The following is a 21,161-nucleotide window of genomic DNA, read 5'->3' as shown; positions in this document are numbered from 1 at the left end:
AAAGATAAATAGACGTAAAAGCAAACAAATGTCAGAGGTGGAACTCGAACGTGTACCCCCCTATCATGTTTCTGCTCGCACTGAAGGGTGGTAAGCTTAAAACTTTCCCTCCTGCAACTCATGGAAACTCTACAGATGCCATTGCTCACAATTTGTTTGACAATAATTATCAAAATTATAATAACAGAAGAAATATTGCATTTTCTTGTACGGATCAATGTTTTTTGCTTATTGAGTTACTTTTACTAATTACCCTGTAACTACAAAAGTAAGAGGAATTTTGACGAATATTTCATATATGCATTCTCCATTGCCATACGAAGGTCCTTGAATTTTATCATGACTGCATTTTTTGCAGCACCCCACACCAGGGAAACTTTGAGGTTGGCCAATCTAACAAAAATACATATCAATGGAAAGAGGAAGATATGCAAATGCACATGGTGTAAGAAAAAAAATTCTAAAAATTTTCCCTACCTTCCACGAGAATCTGAAAAAGACTATATTTACAACCCCTTGTGGAGCCTCTTTCAAGAGACAATCGTAAATTTTACCAAGTTATACATGTTTTTTCTAATACATAATTTTATTTCATTTTGTAAAATGACATTGCTATGATACAATAAAGTTTCATACATACTTACCTGGCAGATATATACATAGCTATCGACTCCGTCGTTCCCGACAGAATTTCAAATTTCGCGGCACTCGCTACAGGTAGGTCAGGTGATCTACCGCCCTGCTCTGGGTGGCAGGACTAGGAACTATTCCCGTTTTCTAATCAGATTCTCTCTTCCACCTGTCTCCTGCGGGGAGGCTGGGTGGTGGGTCCTTCAATTGTATATATCTTGCCAGGTAAGTATGTATGAAACTTTATTGTATCATAACAATGTCATTTTCATACATTCAACTTACCTGTCAGATATATACATAGCTGATTGACACCCTTTGGTGGAGGGCAAGAGACAGCTAACTAACTGACTAGACAGGTAAACAACATATGTTGTAGGTATAAATAAACCTTAGTTCCTACCTTCTTAGATGGAAGACTTCGTGGCTACTGCCCAGGAGTCTGCTTCATCTCAAGAGCCTTAGCGAGATAGTGATCTGTGGCCAAGAGTTCTTGTGGATCTGTCGATGGGGTCTCTTCCACTTACTCGACAGAACCTAACTGGCGTTTGTCAATGGGAGCACATCCGCTTATATGACAACACGCATTTATTTAAGGAGCACACAACCAATCCCGATCACCCGATCCTAACCCGTGTTAGTTCTAAGATTGCCTAGAGTTATCCCCAAACTCTTAGCAAACAACCACAAACTCGAAACCCATACATACAAAATAAAAATTTTGTACCCCTCTAATAGTCCAGATGTCACTCGATTTTCAAATGAAGCGAAGTGAAGGCCGCTTGTGCGACAACTGACACTCCCATGCACCGAAAACACGAGAACACATCCGACAAGAGGGTTACGTACACAATTTAAGGATTGGTGCTTTCTCCTTTACCCAGAACCGTCTGTGCTGACACAAACGGACCTAAAGAAAAAAATTTTTCATACGTAACTCGCACGTCTTTTAAATAATGGGATGCAAACACGGAGTTGCATCTCCAATAAGTTGCGTCCAAAATGTTTTTGAGTGACATATTTCTTTGGAACGCCACAGAGGTTGCGATTGCCCTAACTTCGTGGGCTCTCACTCTTAAAAGATTAAAAGAATCATCTGGACAATTCTTATGAGCTTCCATAATAACACTTCTAACAAAGAAGGCTAAGGCGTTCTTGGACATTGCTCTCTTGGGGTCTTTTTACTGAGCACCAAAGACCTTTTTGCGAAACCCCCCAACTGCTTCTTCCTGTCCAGATAAAATTTTAGAGCTCTAACTGGGCAAAGGGATCTTTCTGCCTCTCTGCCCACCAAAACTAGAAAGTCCTTTCACTTCGAAGCTCCTGGGCCAGGGATTCGAAGGGTTTTCGTTTTTGGCAAGAAAGAGAGACTGAAATGAACAAATTGCCGAGTCTCCTTTGAAGCCAACTCTTGATTCAAGGGCGTGCAACTCACTGACCCTTTTTGCCGTTGCAAGAGACATCAGAAACAAACACTTTCTAGTGATATTACGAAAAGAAGCAGTGTGTAATGGTTCGAATTCTTCCGAGGATAGAAATTTAAGGACCACATCTAAGTTCCAGCTTGGAACCCTAGGTTCAAGTGACTTTGATGTTTCGAAGGAACGAATGAGGTCGTGCAAATCCTTATCATTCGTTAGATCTAATCCCTTGTTCCTAAAGACTGCTGACAGCATACTCCTGTACCCCTTAATAGTCGGTACAGAGAGATGCGACTTTTCTCTAAGAAACAGAAGGAAATCCGCAATTTCGGTCACAGAGGTACTGGAAGAGGACAGCTTCTTCGACCTGCACCAGTTTCTGAAAACTTCCCACTTCGATTGGTACATCGCCTAGTAGATGATCTGCGGGCTCTAGCAATTGCGCTTGCTGCCTGGCGAGAAAACCCTCTCGCTCTGACAAGTCTTTCGATAGTCGAAAGGCAGTCAGAGCAAGAGCGGGTAGATTTTGATGGTACCTCTCGAAGTGGGGTTGTTTGAGCAGATCTATTCTGTTTGGAAGAGATCTGGGGAAGTCCACCGTCCATTCCATCACCTCTGTGAACCAAAATTTGAAGCTGGCCAATACGGAGCAATCAGAGTCATTTTGGTTCCTTCGGATGCCACGAATTTTCTGACTACTTCCCCCAGTATCTTGAACGGGGGAAAAGCGTAAACGTCTATCCCTGACCAGTCCAGGAGAAAGGCGTCTGTTGCATAAGCCCGGGGATCTTCCACCAGGGCACAAAATGTTTCTATCCTTTTGGAGAGGAATGTGGCGAAAAGATCTATTTGAGGCTTCCCCCAAAGGAGCCAAAGGCTCTGACAGACTTCTGAGTGGAGTGTCCATTCTGTGGGAAGGACCTGGAACCTCCTGCTCAATCTGTCCGCTCTCACATTCCTCTCCCCTTGGACAAACCTTGTTAAAAGAACTACCTTCCTTTGGTTCGCCCAAATCAATAGATCTCTTGCCAGCTCGTACAGAGCAAAAAAGTGGGTCCCTCCTTGTTTCTTGACATAAGCCAGAGCTGTCGTATTGTCTGAATTTATCTGTACGACTTTGCCTCTGACTATGTGTTCGAAGCTCTTTAGCGCCAGGTGAATTGCTAAAAGCTCCTTGCAATTTATGTGCCATGACCCCTGTTCCGCCGACCAGGTGTGCCTGACACTTCTTTGGATCCCAATGTTGCACCCCAGCCCGACTCCGAGCGTCTGAGAACAATGTCAGGCTTGGGTTCCGTACTTGCAGGGACACTCCTTTGTTTTCCTTTAAGGGAATCAACCACCACTTCAAATGATTTTTTATTTCCTCCGAGATTGGAAACGTGTCCGAGAGCTGTCCTGTCTTCCAACTCCAACTTCTTCTCAGGAAGAACTGAAGCGGTCGAAGATGTAATCTTCCTAGGAGAAAGAACTGTTCGAGCGAGGAAAGGGTTCCCAGAAGGCTCAGCCATTCCCTCGCTGAAGTGCGCTCTTTCCCTAAAAAGTTCGATACTGTGGCACAGCCTTTCTTTATTCTCTCTTGAGATGGAAAAACTCGAAAACCCCGAGAATCCATCTGAATCCCCAGATAAACCACGTTCTGGCTGGGGATCATCTGAGACTTCTCGAGGTTCACGATCAATCCCAATGATTTTGTCAATTCCAGTGTTGTTGACAGGTCCTCCAAACACTGCTTTTGAGACCTGGCTCTGATGAGCCAGTCGTCCAGGTACAGGGAGACGTTTATCCCTTTCAAATGTAAATGTCTTGCTACATTTTTCATCACGTCCGTGAAGACTTGAGGAGCCGTGGACAGGCCGAAACACAGGGCCCTGAACTGATAGATTCTTCCTTCGAACATAAATCGAAGGTACTTCCTCGACGAATGGTGGATCGGGATGTGGAAATATGCGTCCTGAAGGTCTAGGGACGCCATCCAATCCCCTTGCCGCAGTGCTGCAAGGACTGAAGCAGACGTTTCCATGCTGAACTTCTGTTGTTCGACGAATTTGTTCAGCGCACTTACGTCCAGTACCGGTCTCCATCCCCCCGAGGGCTTTGCTACAAGAAACAAGCGATTGTAAAAACCCCCCCGGGGAGTTGCAATCCAGCACTAGCTCTATTGCTCTTTTGTCCCACATCTGTTCCACCATTTGACGAAGAGTATCCATCAGAACAGGGTCCCCTGTATCTGGCGGACAATTCCCTCGGTGATGTTGTCAAGGAGGAATGTCCTTGAATGGGATGGCCGATAACCCTTCTGATGATCGACATCGTCCAAGGATTCGCTCCTATGTCTTCCCAGGCTTTCGCAAATGAATGTAACCTGGCTCCCTACGGGTGTCGGAGGACAGAATTCTCACTTCCCTTTCTTAAAGGGACGGAAGGAAGACCTGCCCCTCTTTTCGGTTGACTTCCTTCTGGCGATAGATCTAGTTGGAAGACCTCCTCGAAAGGGCTGCTGCTGAGCTGGACGAGCCACTTTCTTTTCCTCACTGGCCACAGGCCTATTCTTCCTTGAGGATTGTCTAAGGAGATCCTGGGTGGCCTTTTCAGTCAGAGAATGCGCAATATCCTTCACCAACTGCGAGGGAAAAAGGTGTTCTGAGAGAGGCGCAAACAATAAGGCGGCTCTCTGCGAAGGACGACGGCCTTCGTGAGGAAAGCACTGTGAACCGCCCTCTTCTTTAAAACTCCTGCACCAAAGAGGGAGCATACCTCAGCCGATCCATCCTGAACAGCCTTATCAATGCAGGCGAGGATGCTATTTAGGGTTTCTGGGTCCAGTTGTTCCTTTTCATGAGATTTCTTGGCCAGAACCCCAAGGGACCAATCTAAGAAGTTAAAAACTTCTAAAGTGTGAAAAAGTCCCTTGAGGAGGTGGTCCGTTTCCGAAAGCCCCCATGTTACCTTCGCTGCATTCAAGGCGTGTCTTCTCGATGAATCCACCAAACTCGAGAAGTCTGACTCAGCTGAAACGGACAGAGACAATCCCATATTCTCTCCCGTTTCGTACCAAATGCCTCTCCTCCCTGTAAGTTAGTTTAGGCGGGTAGGTGCATACAAAAGACCGTCCTATTCCTAACTCCTTCTTCTTCTTGAACCAGGAGTCAAGAGATTGAAGCGCCCTCCTCATAGATATAGCAGGCTTCATTTTTAGGAAAGAGGAAGACTTGTGTGTTTTCGTGCTCGAGAACAGAGAGCGTGGAGAAGGGGGAGCGGCTGGCGTTAACGAGTCTCCATATTCCTCCAATAGAAGGGACGAAAGAACTTTGTAATTAGAAGATCCTTCCTTCATTTCGTCCTCCGAGGCATCTTCTGGGTTCATAGGCTCGGAAGGAGAAGGCTCCCTTCTTTCTTCTGACTCTTCTCTTACTCTCTTTCGAATGTCAGGCTCTTCATACGAGGAATGCGCCTGGTGTACAGCAGGAGTATCTCGCCTGGTAGGAGTAACGTGTTTGGAATACTCCTGGCGCTTGGCAGGCGCAGAGCGCCTCGAATACTCCTGGCTTCTAGTAGGCGCATCTTGTTCAGAATACTCCTGGCGCCTGGGAGGAGTATTAAGTTCAGAATACTCCTGGCGCCTGGGAGGAGTATAAGCTTCGGAATACTCCTGGCGCCTGGGAGGAGTATTAAGTTCAGAATACTCCTGGCGCCTGGGAGGAGTATCGAGGCCCGACGACTCCTGGCGCCTGGTAGGAGTACGTCGCTCCAAATACTCCTGATCCTTAGAATGCGTCTGGTGTTTAGTAGGAGTATTGAATCCGGTAGGCGCTTTCCGTCTCACAAGCGCTCTACTCCTAACAGGATCTTCCTCTTCAGCTAACTCTTGGCGCTTGGTTGAAGATCTTGAATGTTGTACTGCATATGGTTCTTTGCGCCTACTCGGAGCCTGGCTCCTGGTTGGCGCCATACTCTTGACAGGAGTAACTTCCTTTCTTACTTCTCTCCTGTCTAACGCATTAGTGGCTACCCCCCAGAGATGGCCGCTTGTGCGACAACTCCCCTGAAGGGTGCGTTGCGCCCGACAGGAGATCGGTATTTAGATCTTTTAATAGGAAGCCTATCATCCTTCTTACGAGTAGGCTCCTTATAAAGAGTTCCTACTAACGAGGCTAATTGCTCTTGCATATTCATTAAAATTCTCCTGGTTGAGGAGTCTTTCGAATCAGGAGAGGGAGATCTGGAAGGCGCTCTAGGATCCCTTCCAGACCCAGAGTCTGAATGTATTCTCGCCTTCTTTATTACCGAAGGCGCTCCTTCTTCAGAGAAGCGCTCGGGACTCGAATTGAGTTCATGCTCTTTCATACTCCTCTTCAGGAGGGACTCTTTTCGTTTCGACTCCTTCCATCCTCTTCTCGGAGAAGGCGAACTAGACGACGAAAAGCACTCTCGAAGGACGCTTTTCCTATAGCGGTCCTTGGCAGTATTTGATATGATCGATTCTGCCGAAGGGACGCCTGATCGTTGGGGATTCTCCACAACCCCCGTACGGCTTTCGACTTTCCTTCTCCTCCGGGCCAGGGAGCTTGGAAGAGGTCTAGGCCTGGGAGCGTCGCAGAGACGACCAGACGCCCCCTCCACTACACTGGGGACACTAATATCACTAGCGAAACCACATTCACTTTCCTTACCTTCCAATGCTGCCACTTTTTCCTGCATTTTCTGAAGGGAAGCTCTGAGTTCCGCTATTTCCGAAGCAGAACTAGAGGGAATAGCAATTTGAGAACGGGCTGAAACAGAATGGGCATGATTATCAGAGGAAGAAGCTACAGAACTAGATAGTAAATCATGAGAAGCAGACATTCTGCGGGTTTTATAAGCCGCCTTCCTCTCTCTATCTTTCTCTAACTTCTTCAAGTAAGAAGTTAGATTCTTCCACTCTGTGCACTCAATTTTCTCACACTCGTTACACGTATTCTCAATCGAGCATTCAACCACCATTCTACACCCACTACAAGTAGTGTGAGGATCTACCGAAGCTTTCGGAATCCTCACCTTACAGCCCTCATTCACACACACTCTGAAACTAACACTAGAGTCAGACATATTCACGAATTCCAAAAACCAAGTCCAAAAAACAGTCCACGATAGCGAATGCCAAACAACGATCCAAGTACGTCACCAAATATCAGCGAGAGATGATCAAAAGCTTTGCGAAAAACGAATTCTAGTCAGGAGGAACGTAACAACAATGTTGATACCGCCGGCGACAGAGAGAATCTGATTAGAAAACGGGAATAGTTCCTAGTCCTGCCACCCAGAGCAGGGCGGTAGATCACCTGACCTACCTGTAGCGAGTGCCGCGAAATTTGAAATTCTGTCGGGAACGACGGAGTCGATAGCTATGTATATATCTGACAGGTAAGTTGAATGTATGAAAATTATAATTACAGATCAGAACTAAAATCAGTAACAAATTCTCAGTATACAGGCACTCCTTGGTTATCGGAGAGGGTTCTGTTCCAACGACTTGATAATGAGTAAAAATCAGAGATAATCCAAAATCTGCGATTTTCGGCATTGATAACCTGTTAATGGCACCTCTGTTAGGCATGTATTGGCACCAAAACTTTATTATCAGTGCTGATTTCTGTATACGTATTGGTTGTAAAATATTTACACAAATTTACTGAGATCAAAGATGCAGTAACTTTTCTCTAATATTTCTTTGCACTTTTCTTTGCAAAATTACAATTATAACTGACATACTATCATAAAAGAACTAAAACAACAGCAATGCCTGGGTATATTTATGAGCAAATATATAAAAAGCTATCATGTGAGAGTGAGAGGCAGTACGTCTTCATGAGCTGCCTAGAATCAGCGAGCTGAGCCGGTTAAAAAAAAAAAAGTTGCCGTTAGTGAATTTTTGGGCTATAGACGTAATGGAACCTCATTCCCTCCCAATTACCAAAATTCCATGGTAATTGATGCTCACCTTGAGTAAATAATCCATCCAACATCCAAAACCTGTTATTACTACTGAGTTTGTCCTGGACACTTGATTCTTAACCTATTCTGTCCACAAAAACTCTGCTTTGCCCATTGCCATTTCACTAGAACTGGGGATTATGCATTCTAAGTTTCTATTGAATAGGTTTGGGCTATGACTAATGGGTTTGTATGAAAAATTTTATTTTTATGCAAAAGTTCCATGGCAAACCCATTAATTATTACTAGCCAGAATCTGATTCTTTATTTAATATGAGGCCAAGAAGGCATGATCCCCTGCCTTGCAGAACACTTGTTGATGGAACAGGCCAGGAATCAAGTATCCAGGGTTGACTCATTCAGTACTGTAAGTAGTTAAACAATAAGAATGAGATATTTTGTATTTTGTGATACTTTCTTAAGGTGCAATGATTTACCAATCATCCTGGCAAAGCATTTCTTAAGGTACAATGATTTACCAATCATCCTGGCAAAGCATAAAAATATCTCAACTTAGGAAGACTAAATCACTTGCAAGTGAAAGGAAAGGTAAAAATTCCTAACTTTGTCTACTGTTCTAATGGGTAAAATATGTAAAGGTACACCAATGTCTGAAAAAAATTGCATTTAGAATGCCCTTGAACTCAACATTCCTCTTCAAAGCAGTGAAAGATGAGTGGGGCTCATTTCTTGAGCAGTCATTCTAGTCTGGTTTGCCAAGTCTGCAAACACCTCCTACTCAAATGAAGAACCCTTCATCTTAATAAAAAAGACAGGTTGCTTTTTCTGTAGATAAACTCACAGGAAGTCTGAAGCTATTCACTCTCATAGTCTCTATTTCCACAAGAGATGGAGGACTCTCACACAGCAAATGAAATGGCATTCTGTTTAAAGAACCAGTGAAGTCAGGTTAGCAAATGGAGTAATGGCGAGTTCTTGATTGCTTGTCATTTGACCCTTGACAACCAAGTCTGGAACAATAGACATGCCACCATAAGACCAAACTTCAGGAAAGGTGCCCTACATGTTCATAGTAAAGGCCATAACAACTATTGGATAAACTACTTCATGGGAAGATGCTGACAGATGAAGCTACAAACCAGTACATTGGCAGCCCTAGAAAGACCCTGAGGCCTCCGAAAGTTCCCCTGGAGAGCCAGCTGGGCTACTATAGGGAGAAGTTTCAAGCCATAGAATTACCTGGATGATAACTAAGAAAAGGTAAACTACATATGAGTGAAGATGTGAGTTAGATAAATAATGGGATTCTTACTCTGGATTTAGAGATTCCGGCTGTTCACTGATGCCTGCATCTTCTTCACCACTAACTATCCTAGATACAATACTCTGCATATCTTTGGCAATCTTTTCACACCTTTTCATCAGCTGCTGGACTGTCCTTCTTACATGTAGAATACTCTTAGCCTGATTTAGAAGCTCAGTAGATACAGATTTCATTGTCTGAAACTTGTAGACCTGAAAAGAAACAAAATTCATCAAATATAACAGCATTTAAAAAGCAGTTGTTTTATCTTCCAGCAAATTACTATCTTCAGTTACTAACCATACCATTACTTATTAAATCATTTGTAATAAACTCATTGTTACTAACCAACAACCTCCACACAGGATACATTATAATGAATACAGTATCACAAATTTTAAAGATAATCATATTTTTCTTAAATATACAAACATGAAGTTTTCATAATAAAGCTAATATTGTAATACTTATCTGAACACCTGAATTAGCCCTGGTCACTGACCAGCCCGAACTACATCACTCATCAATTGGGTAATTAACTGACAGTGTTACCAACGCTGTCGGTAAACTGTCTACCGAGTTACCTGTGAACCATTGGCAACACTGCCATACATACTGGTTGCCATCAGCCTACCCTTTAATTGCATCATTTACAATTCACAACTAATTGAGAAGGGTGGGAATCATTCAGGTGTTCAGATAAGTTTTACAATATTAGTTTTATTATGAAAACTTCAAATTGTAATACAATCCCTGAACACCTAAATTAGCCCAATTAACAACATTTAATTAGAGGTGGGATCAATCTAATTCAGTCCAACTGCCCACGAACATATGCAGGTAACTCAGTAATTGCCAACTATAAGTAAGGTACATTAATCTCACCTGTTTGTTCCATTCGGTCGATGAGAAAGCCAAAGGGGAGAGTACCTCACGTCAGTCTCGTAAGTCAGGTTCGCTCTGTCATGCTAAACTCCCATGTGGTATTCTATGCCTCCCATGTATGGAGTAAACCTGAAGCCTCCTATATGGCTATTTTAGCCTCTCATGTATGGAGGAGAAGTTGCAAGAGCAGGACCTTGGGATCCCGTTGTTCACCCAGCTGAAGCATGTGCGAAGCGTAGCCGAAGCTATCCAGTTCTGTAATCTGCCTACCTTATCTGACAAACCAACACACTTCAACAGGACACTTAACCTAATTAAGAAACCGAAAAGAAAAACCCTCCACCACTAAACAGAATCCTAACCTTGTAACAGTAGTGCGAACGAAATTATCGTATAACTGCATTGCCCGTGACGAAAGGGCCTAGCGAGTAACCCTCCTCCAACGAAAACTGAACGTCCTTTAGATAAAATAAAGTGAATACTGAAGCCAACTTCCAGGTTGCTGCTTTTGGAATCGCCGACACTGAGAAGTTCCAAAGAAAGGCACGAAACATTATTATCCGATTCCGAAAGGGATGACGAATTACTAGAGGCCTGAGAAATAAATTCCTGCAGAAAGAAACTAACAGCATTCTTCAAGATGGATCTAGATGGATTCCTGGGAGACACAAACAGAGTTCTAGGATGAGGAACGAGCTTCTCCGTGCGAGACAAATAGATTCTTATGGCTCGTACAGGACACAGTCGCACTTCAGACTTGTCGCCTCCTACGAATTCTTCCAAGGAAGAAACCTTAAACGCTCTGGCAAAAAATTCAACTCTGGCTTCGACTTGGCTACAAACTCTGGAGGATAAGAAAAAAAGATGTCCTGCTCCATGAAAGAAACTGACCTGGCTACTGCTTGCATCTCTCTGATTCTCCAAGCCGTGGTGAGAGTGACAAGAAACAACACTTTTTTTCGTCAACTCCCTTAGCAGTAATGTCTCTAATGGTTCGAAAGCTGCATAACTTAATAACCTCAAAACCGCCGCTAAATCCCAGGATGGGCCCGAAGCAGAATGATAGGGCATTCAATTCTAAATGATCTCAAAAGATTGCAAAATCCTGCAGTCCAATATGTCTGGTAGGTAAAACCTAAAGGTGCTGCTAAGCATGGACCTATAACCTGCAATTGTGGAACACGACAATCTTTTACTTTTCCTTAAGAACAGAAGAAAATCTGCTATTTTTGCTATTGCTGGGTGAGAAATGCTGTGTCCTTCTTTATGGCACCAATTTTGGTACATCGCCCATCTGATTTGATACAATTTCCTCGTAGGTCTTCTCAGAGAGCAAGAAAGTTGTCTACCCACTGCTTTAGAGCAAGGACCCAGGGTCAACTGATCTTGCTATCCTGGACAAAGCCGCATCTCTTCTGATCAGAAGATTAGCCCACAAATTGATGATGCTAAGGTGTGCGAGATATGAAAACGCCTTGCCCCCAGACTGCAACAAACTGGCAAGAGAAGAAGCACTCACCAACCCTTCTGGGGACCTGTCAAGATGTAATCTTGGCAATGACCATCGACCAGAAGTCCATGCATGACACAGTCTGTAACATGGAGGCTGCTGTAGACTCCAAAGCTGAGGCATCCTGTAGAGACAAGGATGGCGCCACTGACCTCACCTGCTCCAAAGTCAACCCTGGCTTCAGACGTATGACGTCCGGGTTAAGATGATGAGACCACAAGTAGGCAGAGTTTGTAGCATAATACAGTGGGCCCCCGTATTCGCGTTCTTTGGATTCGCGGATTCACTGATCCGTGAATTTCTCTCTGGACCATATCTACCCATTATTTGTAGGGGATTCGTCTATTCGCGGGGTTTTCCGACGATAAATAATCACTAATTAGAGTATTTTGATGTTATTTTCATGCTTAAATACATTTTATGATACAAAAATGATTTACTAATTTTGAAATATTAATATTGATCAATACTGTATTATTCAGTTTATTAAGATTAAATGATATCACATAACAACAATAATAATTCTCTCTCTCTCTCTCTCTCTCTCTCTCTCTCTCTCTCTCTCTCTCTCTCTCTCTCTCTCTCTCTCTCACAGAGATGTAAGTTTTTTGTATCATAAATGTAAGAGCAATCAATTCATTAAAGAAAATACTTCAGTGAATTAGTAAGATTTTAGTTTATAAATTTTTAAAAATATGTAAGAATGAAGGAAATCCCAGTCTTCACGCATCTTCCTTTCTTTCGAACTCCAGGTACCAAGCTGAGGTCCAACAGCTGTTAAATATATCAAGTAATGTGAGAGGGGAAGGAGTGTGTTCTCTCTCTCTCTCTCTCTCTCTCTCTCTCTCTCTCTCTCTCTCTCTCTCTCTTTACTGAGATGAGAGATTTTTATGGTACATGTATGTATAATATGTTTATTAATATTTTCAATAATAATAATAATAATAATAATAATAATAATAATAATAATAATAATAATAATAATAATAACTGTAATTACAAAAATCATATGTGAAAGTATTTTACAGAAATACTATGCTAATCTCTCTCTCTCTCTCTCTCTCTTTCAGATATCAATATAAATGTAAACAACAATAATATAAATTCCTTAAAGTAAATACTTAAGTGAATTAGCAAGATTTTAGTTTATAAATTAAGAATGAAAGAAAATCCTTTCTACCCCGCATCTTGTCTTTGAACTTTAGTTAGCCAAGCTGAGGTGGCCTGGGTCCAACAGCTGTCAAATATATCAAGTAATGTGATAGGAGGGCAGAGTGTGTTGCCCTCACCAGATCATGCAATTTCTCTCTCTCTCTCTCTCTCTCTCTCTCTCTCTCTCTCTCTCTCTCTCTCTCTCTTGCCACACAAGATACACGTATGTCATAGTGGTAACTCTCGCCCTCTGTTTGGGATGGAAGTGTATGTATATCTTTAAGGGCATTACTACATTTTATGGTAAAATAATAATATACAGTACTAGTTTTCAAATAATATTAACTTTAATGAGATTACACAATAACAATAACATCCTCTCTCTCTCTCTTACTTATGTGTGTTTATTTTTGTAGTATAAATAAATGATTTACCTTATAAAACTAATTTTCAAATATTAATATGATTGATAAAAAAAAATAGCGATTCCCAGCCTTTTTATCCACTTGGAGGAAGGTGGGCGGGGTAGTAATGACAGTTTGATATACATATTGGCAGAGGGGAAGGAGTCGATAGCAGAGGGGAAGGAGTCGAGTCTACGAGTTATTCTCTCTCTCTCTCTCTCTCTCTCTCTCTCTCTCTCTCTCTCTCTCTCTCTCTCTCTCTCCATTATTATTCTGTCTCAGAAATAATTCATAATTTTACTCCTGATGGTCAGATATATGATGTTACCATTCAATGCTCTCTCTCTCTCTCTCTCTCTCTCTCTCTCTCTCTCTCTCTCTCTCATCGCTCTCTCTCTTCTCTCTTTCTCTCTGTGTTATTGGCTGTAGGTATATATTTTTAATGGTAAAATGTTTAAGATGACTTTGAAATGATATTAACAATTTAACCTCAAAGATTAATACAGTAATAGGTTAGTAATTTTAGGTATATTTGAAGTAGGATGTTATTTAAGGTATGCATTTGGTATCTGAACTTCCAAGATAGGCAGTTATAAGCATTTTTTGTGGTGGTTCTAACTATTCATGGAGGTGTCTGGTACACATCCCCCACGAATACGGGGGGAGCACTGTACTTCCTACGCCTTGTGAGTGGAGGGGGAAGCAACTTGGAAGAACCCTTTGACCGAAGAGACCTGTCCCGATCTGACACAATAGCGTTCATCTTATACAAGACTAACTGGACATGCCCCAATAAGGGAAGCTGAAACGACGACTTAAGATCTTGCGTAGCCCCCAGCAAGGCTTCCAAGCAAGAAGGAGTGAAAGATGACTGAGCCTGAGTCCTACTCTCCAAATTGTTGAACCCACGAATGAGATTGACAATTTCGGTAATGGAAGACCAAAACTCTTGCGTGTCTCCTGCTTTGGCATCAGAGACCAATAACGAGAAGAAGATGCAGGCTTATCTAACATGCCTTCCTCGCCCAGACCAACAGTAGACCCAGCAGCCAAACAACCCGAAGCGCCAGCCGACCTCTCTGGACTGGAGCCAAGTGCCAACTCCTGTGATGAACCAACCACAACACTAGGAACATTACTACAAACACTCACAATAGATGACTTACCTGCATGGCCAAATACGCGTCTGTGCAGAGCACACACATGTACGTGCGATGGAGAAGCATCTCGAACACTTGACATAGAATGAGAATTCCCCAGAGTCGAACCCCGGACAGCATCAGGGGGAGCCTTTGATCTCTTCACAGGCCCCTTGAGATCCCTATGATGACGAATAGGCCCTGGTGCTGAAGAAGCAGAAGAATCAGCCACATACACGTGAACGTGCGAGGTTGCAACACACTCACAGCTCGAAGCAGAGGTTGATGCAGCCACTGCAGGTTGCACTGAGGACGAAACACTAATAGTACTCGTTGACGAAGAAAAGGCAAATTCCTTAACCCTCCAACGCTTGATACGCCGACGCGACGGATATAGGAGAGGAGAGGGTGACAGTACTGATTCCTTACACATCCTCTTGACTAGAGAAGAAGGGGATGCAACACGCTTGCTCCCAGTCTTCCCAGCCGACATGGCAGCAAACATATCTTCCAAAACAGAGTCTAATCTTTTAAGAACTGCCTGACATAAAGCCTCAGACGGATCCGCAAGAGAGGGCGCAGAAGACACGGAAGGGCAAGGGAGCGTACTGGATGGTAGCAATGACGTCACAGGAACAAACAATGACAACACAGAAGAGCGAGGCAGCGCAGCAGCCCCAAACGACGACGCTGACATCGCAGGAAGAGACGACACTGAGGGAACTGGGAGTGACATCATCGATGTTACAGCACTGATGTTACGGCTTCCCTCAACCCGAGCAAGCGGCAGGTGTCACTGGCAGAGCGATACAAAATGGCTGAACCCGTGACGTCACCAGCGGCACTGACGTCACAGCTTCCCCTTGACCTGAGCAAGCGGCAGGCATCACTGGCGGAGCAATACAAAATGGCTGACCCCAGCCACCAACGAAGACAAAGCCAGGAGGAAGGGGAAGAGCTGGGGGAGCCTGAGGGGGGAGGGGAGCATCCATGAAATGCATCAGCAAACCCTCCAAGGAGGATGAACCCCATAGCCCAAGCAACGCCCAGAGCACCTCCATTTTGGATGCCTCCGAATTGCATGTGGAGTGTGGGTCTGTAGCTGAAGAAGCCAGGAAACAAGAACACAGGAAACCTCAAGTTCCTGGGCACGTATGTTGGCGAGGCTGAGAAGGAGCAGAAGAAGCCATAATACAGGCGCACACACACACACAGAAACACAAGCGAAAATGGGCAATGAACCACGTAAAGTGCCGAGAGAGGGCAACCGCGACTCTCACCCAGGTGGTTGAGAAAAAGGACTTGGACACAGTGGTGTGGGTGCGTGATCTTTGACCAGTTTTCACCCGATATACGCATGCATTGCCAGATCTCACAAGATTCCTTGCTTTTCATCTGCAATTTAACCGAATCCAGCTAGGCGCTAGAAAATTATCCTATTGTTAAGACCGAAGGTTTGTTCGTGTATAAACAAACAACATTTATATTTGTTGTGGTTATTATACAAAAATAAAAGTTTGTCAACTTCTGTGGAAAGAAATGCTACTTTGTTGACTTTGTTGTCAGGAAATCCTGAGAATATGGTAGGCTTAGCCTGGTCCCTAAAATTTGCACTTTTCCAACAATGAAACATCATAACAATAATAAAAGATTCTCAAATAAGTAAAACAACATTTGTATTTATTGTCTGTTGTTGGGAAATTCAAAGCCTAGGCTTAGCCTAGTGCCATGTAATGCTCAGTCCCAAAATTTTAGGCAATAAAACTGGTCTTTAAATATCACACCTTACAAGAGTATATACATTAAACAACATTTTAAGATTTTTTAATGAAAATCACAATAAAATGCGGTTAACATAGTTTTCAATAGATACCCAAAGCATTCAAAGTAAGGTTTTCTTAGGATTTTTGACAATTTTCAACAATTTTCCGGCTTGCACCAATTTTTGGCTTATGATGCACCTCAAGAAGGAAACCCCTGCTGTAAATAGGGGGATGCCTATAATAAACATTTCATCTAAATCTTTTAGTATGTATTCCCAGCTTATATATACTTCGAATAGCTTAGGCTATCGTATACCACGGTTTGAAATACAGGCACTCCCCCCTTAACAGCACCGTCAACTGAATACAGGCAGTCCCCGGGTTACGACGGGTTCGGCTTACGACGTTCCGAGGTTAATGCGCTTTTCAATTATATTCATCAGAAATGATTTCCAGGGTTACGACACCTACAACACTCATCTGGCAGACGAAATATGACACCAAAAGTGCAAAATAATCAATATTTGAAGGTTTGTTTGATGCAAAATGCAATAAGAATGCAGTTTACATAGTTTTGAATGCACCCAAAGCATTAAAAGTAAGGTTTTCTTAAGATTTTTGGTGATGTTCCGGCTTACGACAATTTTCGGGTTACAACGCGTCTAAAGAACGGAACCCCCATCGTATCCTGGGGACTGCCTGTATCAGCACCATTAACCGGAGATCGGTACCAAATCCAGTAAATGGCGGCGCTAGACATGCGCCGTAAAACCGGACAGCCGTTAACCAGGGACTGCCTTTCCTGTGTACAAATTTAATACATCATATTTAATGATAAAAAATACACTGACCACACTTTGTTAAGGGATGTTATCTAATTTTATCTAAGACAAGAATACGCAAAGCAAGTTAGAAAGGAACATATAGAGAGACACAGAAGTCTATACAATTATAAATAATTCCATTAATACAATGGGATTGGGATTAAAACAATTGTTTATCAGTAAATATAACACATTACATATAAGTACTGTATTTCAACAGTATGATGTGTTATAGAATAATGTTGTAATATACCTTTAACAAACACTGAACCTATACACACAAACAAAAGTTAAAGCTTAACGCCTTAATATACATTACCCACAAACAAAAGTTTTGAAGTGAGAGAGTATTACATATTTTAGTAACATAAATAAAATTTTCTTATAAAACCTTTTCTATTAATTAACCTTAACTGTGCCATAGCATTTGGCTGGCCTTTAAGTGTTTACAATCTTGGATTCAGTCACTTTGCATTCCATGCTATTACTTTACCTTTTATTTATTAATTCTAATGACTGACTACATTTTATTGCTTACCATTATCATTTTCTTACCTACTCCTTTCTGTTCCACTAGAAAATTCTGTTCCATGGGTGCATCTAAACTTTTAGTTTTTATACAAATGTACAATTGTTAATAACAGGCCTGCATTGTTTTCCTATTCATAAATTTCCATCACCTTGTTATTTAAAGTGCAAACTTTGCAATGTTCTGTGCAAACCAGTTCCATTGTAAGTTCCTCTCATCAAGAGCTCAAAATTCTAAGAACACCTGGAAAAATAACCTAACTGTTTACTGTGATTTCCATACAACTAGAATTTTTGCATGCATTCATGGATGTTTCCACCCCTAAACCAAAAATACAATTAAGAATAGGCACTGCACCTTGTACTTACAATGTCTTGCCAATCAGCAAACGGCCGGTTCTGTATGATGAGCTCTGCTTTCTTTTTATTACAACCACTGATAGCAGACAGTTCTCCAACTGTACCATCATTAAAGAAACTCAGAACAAGAGCACGGTCTGGAGTTAAAGTCATATCAGGCTCAGTGTCTGAATCTTCTTCACTATAAGTAAAAAAATATTCATATTAATGCACTCAAAGACAATTTGACACTTATGTGTATTTTACTGTATCTTATCTTTCATATCTGACCATAAATGACCTGAGGATGGCAAAGGATTTAAATATTTCAGATACAAAGGCTACTGCTCCCTCCCTCTTAAATTTACATTTTCTAATATCCCTGACTCTTTAAATAAGTAAACAAAATTAATGTAAATACTGTATGTGCTGGTGTATAAGGCAATCTTCTGTGGGGTCGCTTTATACACATAGTGAAAAGAGCAAACCTTAAATCCTGCCAAGATTTTAAATGATAGGCTAACCCCTAACCCCTGAAGAGTTAATAGTTAACTATCATCATGATTATCAACAATGTAAACAAAACATCTGTAATAATGGTAAAAACCGTAGGTAATGTAAGTGAATCAATAGCAACACAACTATTGATACTGTAAACAAAACTACTGTAATTACCGTGAATAATTACCATAATTAGACGTGAGGATGAGCAAGCTCTCACTATGCTAAAGGCTTACGATCTCTATCCATAATTCCAAAAACCTAAAAGCTCTAAAAACCTCAATATTTTCTGGAGAAAATTATCACTTCCAAAGTTAAACGTGTTATGAAACTTAAACATTGTCATCGTACGCCAATTGCCTTGTTTACATTCTCAAAATCTCAGCTGACTGAGTAGTACTATTGATATCTTTATTGTCATTAGCTGGTTGGTGAGATGTAATTCCGAGATACTTTTTCTTGTAAATAACAAAGTTGGCTTTATAATGTGCACAATGATTGATTGTATATGTATAAGCATTACCTAAGTGTGATTTCATCAGTTCTGGACATCACTTTCACCTACTCTATTATTTTATTCAGCCTTGGCTATAACCTGCAGCTTAAATTTACTGGGATTCTTTCTTCAGATGTCCATTGCATGAGGAATGAGTAAAGATGTATTTTTTTACTTTTGGAAGCAACCATTGAGAATCAGCAGGGTTTAACAATGTGACAACTTCAACGCAACTCTCAACTTTAAATAAACGCTTGATAGTTACAGCAAATGACATCAGCAATTAGCACTCTCAACTCTTAATAAACGCTCGAACGTTACAGCAAATGACATCAACAATTAGCACTCTCAACTCTTAATAAAAACTTGATAGTTACAGCAAATGACATCAGCAATTAGCTGTTTTTTATTCGGTTGTTTATGTCGGTACTGGTTTACAATGGCTTCGTCCGTTATTCTAAAACCCAGAATTTCTTAGTGGAGGATGGAGAATCATCATAAAAGAGAGATGCTGTTGCCCCAGTTAGGTTGTTAACCTGACAGACATCCATTTGCCAAAGTCAAACAATACAGTGGTACCTTGGTTTTTATACATAATACGTTCCAGAACCTCCAACAATATCCGAAACGTACGAAAACCGAAACAATAATTCCCATGAGGAATAATGTAAATAGTATTAATTCGTTGCAGACGCCCCCCAAAAATTAACAAAAAATACATTTTACAGGGAATAAACAGTTTTACATACAGAAAAGAAAGAAAAACATGAAATGTATAATAAAATGAATAGTGAACATTTAACATCACTCTTGCCTTTATGGAAGACTCTTGTTAGCGTATGGAAGATGAAGAGGGAGGAGGGGAGGTTACTGTTTGGAAGGGGAATCTCCCACGAGAAGGATCTCAGGTTATCATCATTAACCTTTCTAGGGTTACTTCTCTAGATTTTTAGTGGCACTGTCTAAGGCTACTTTCCCACTTCGTTTTTTACTGGCACTACAGATGCCTGTAAGCATCCTGAATTTTTCAAACCAGCCTCTGCTGGCCATGAAATCACTAAGAGCAGCACTTGTTGTTATCACTGTCTTACTTAAATCGGCATGCAGCATCCTCGCTTTCTCACAAATGATCGCTTCAGACACACTATCCCCCCCACTAACTGTTTTTTGTTGAGCCACACCAACAGCAGCTTTCCAACATCTTACACTAGTTGCGATCTGTTTAGATAATGAAGTGACCCCTTTTGCAACATCAGCTGCCTTGATTTCATCTTTCGTTGCTAGGATAGAGCTGATCGGCGACACCGACTTACCAAACATCCTAGTGAGATCAGCTACATGGGTCCCACTTTCATGCTTCCTTACAAGTTCTTTCTTGAATTCCATCGTATTTCTAGTCCTTTTCACTGAAGGGGTGGCACTTGCACCTTTCTTGGGCCCCATGATGCCAACTTTGCAATGAGTTTTATGGTAAAATGGGAAACAAAACACAAGAAACACATGTGGTGATGCAAACTACAAGTGCGGTGAAACTTGTTAGGCGAGAAACAAAGCCAGAATGGGTCCCGAGAGAAAACGGGAAGCTTTCTTTGGGTGCTTCATACAGGGCCCAGTCACGCACTGGGCCCCGGATGGAGTGTTACCGGGTATATAAACCCCAGGAAGCGTATGATAACCAACACAAGATTTAGGTTAACCCTTTAACGCCGAAGGGGTATAACAAAAATCATCTCCCGTATGCCGGCGGGGTCTGGGAGTGAGCGCCGAAGCGGAAAAAATGTTTTTTTCAAAAAAATCACAGCACGCTTAGTTTTCAAGATTAAGAGTTCATTTTTGGCTCCTTTTTTTTTCATTGTGTGAAGTTTAGTATGCAACCATCAGAAATGAAAAAAATATCATTATCATATATAAATAATGGGATATATGATAGCGCAAAAACAAAATTTCATATACAATTGTATTCAAATCGCGCTGTGAGCAAAACGGTTAAAGCTAATGAGTTAATTTTTTTCTGTTGTATTGTACACTAAATTGCGATCATTTTGGTATATAACACACTGTAAAACGATCAAGGCAACACAGAGAAAATATTATCACAAAATGATGCATGAATCGTAATGCGCATACGTAAAAAAAAAGCTGTTTTCAAAAATTCACCATAAATCGAAATATTGTGCTAGAGACTTCCCGTTTGTTGTAAAATGAAGGTAATTGATTGAATATTACTAGACTGTAAGTGTTGTAGCTTACAATTGCAGTTTTCAACCATTTCGGTTGAGTTAAAGTTGACTGAAGGACAAATTTTTTCTGTTTATCGTTATTTATATGAAAA

At 41.7% G+C, this 21,161-nt stretch overlaps 1 protein-coding gene across 2 annotated transcripts in view; it reads right to left on the bottom strand.

The window, feature by feature from the left end:
- The window catches only part of LOC135224599 (SWI/SNF-related matrix-associated actin-dependent regulator of chromatin subfamily A containing DEAD/H box 1 homolog), a 221,348-nt gene that overhangs the window by 75,700 nt on the left and 124,487 nt on the right, over positions 1 to 21,161 (bottom strand). For both annotated transcript variants that reach the window (XM_064263757.1, XM_064263758.1), the window contains 2 exons: positions 17,863 to 18,034; positions 9,298 to 9,500 (listed from right to left, as the gene is read on the bottom strand). In XM_064263757.1, coding sequence (XP_064119827.1) covers positions 9,298 to 9,500; positions 17,863 to 18,034 — 375 coding nt within the window. The remainder of the gene's footprint in view (positions 1 to 9,297; positions 9,501 to 17,862; positions 18,035 to 21,161) is intronic.

The sequence above is a fragment of the Macrobrachium nipponense genome, chromosome 12, assembly GCF_015104395.2.
Source record: "Macrobrachium nipponense isolate FS-2020 chromosome 12, ASM1510439v2, whole genome shotgun sequence".
Taxonomy (NCBI): Eukaryota; Metazoa; Arthropoda; class Malacostraca; order Decapoda; family Palaemonidae; genus Macrobrachium; species Macrobrachium nipponense.
Note: the sequence above shows the minus strand (reverse complement) of the source record. Positions and strands in the feature narration are given on the sequence as shown.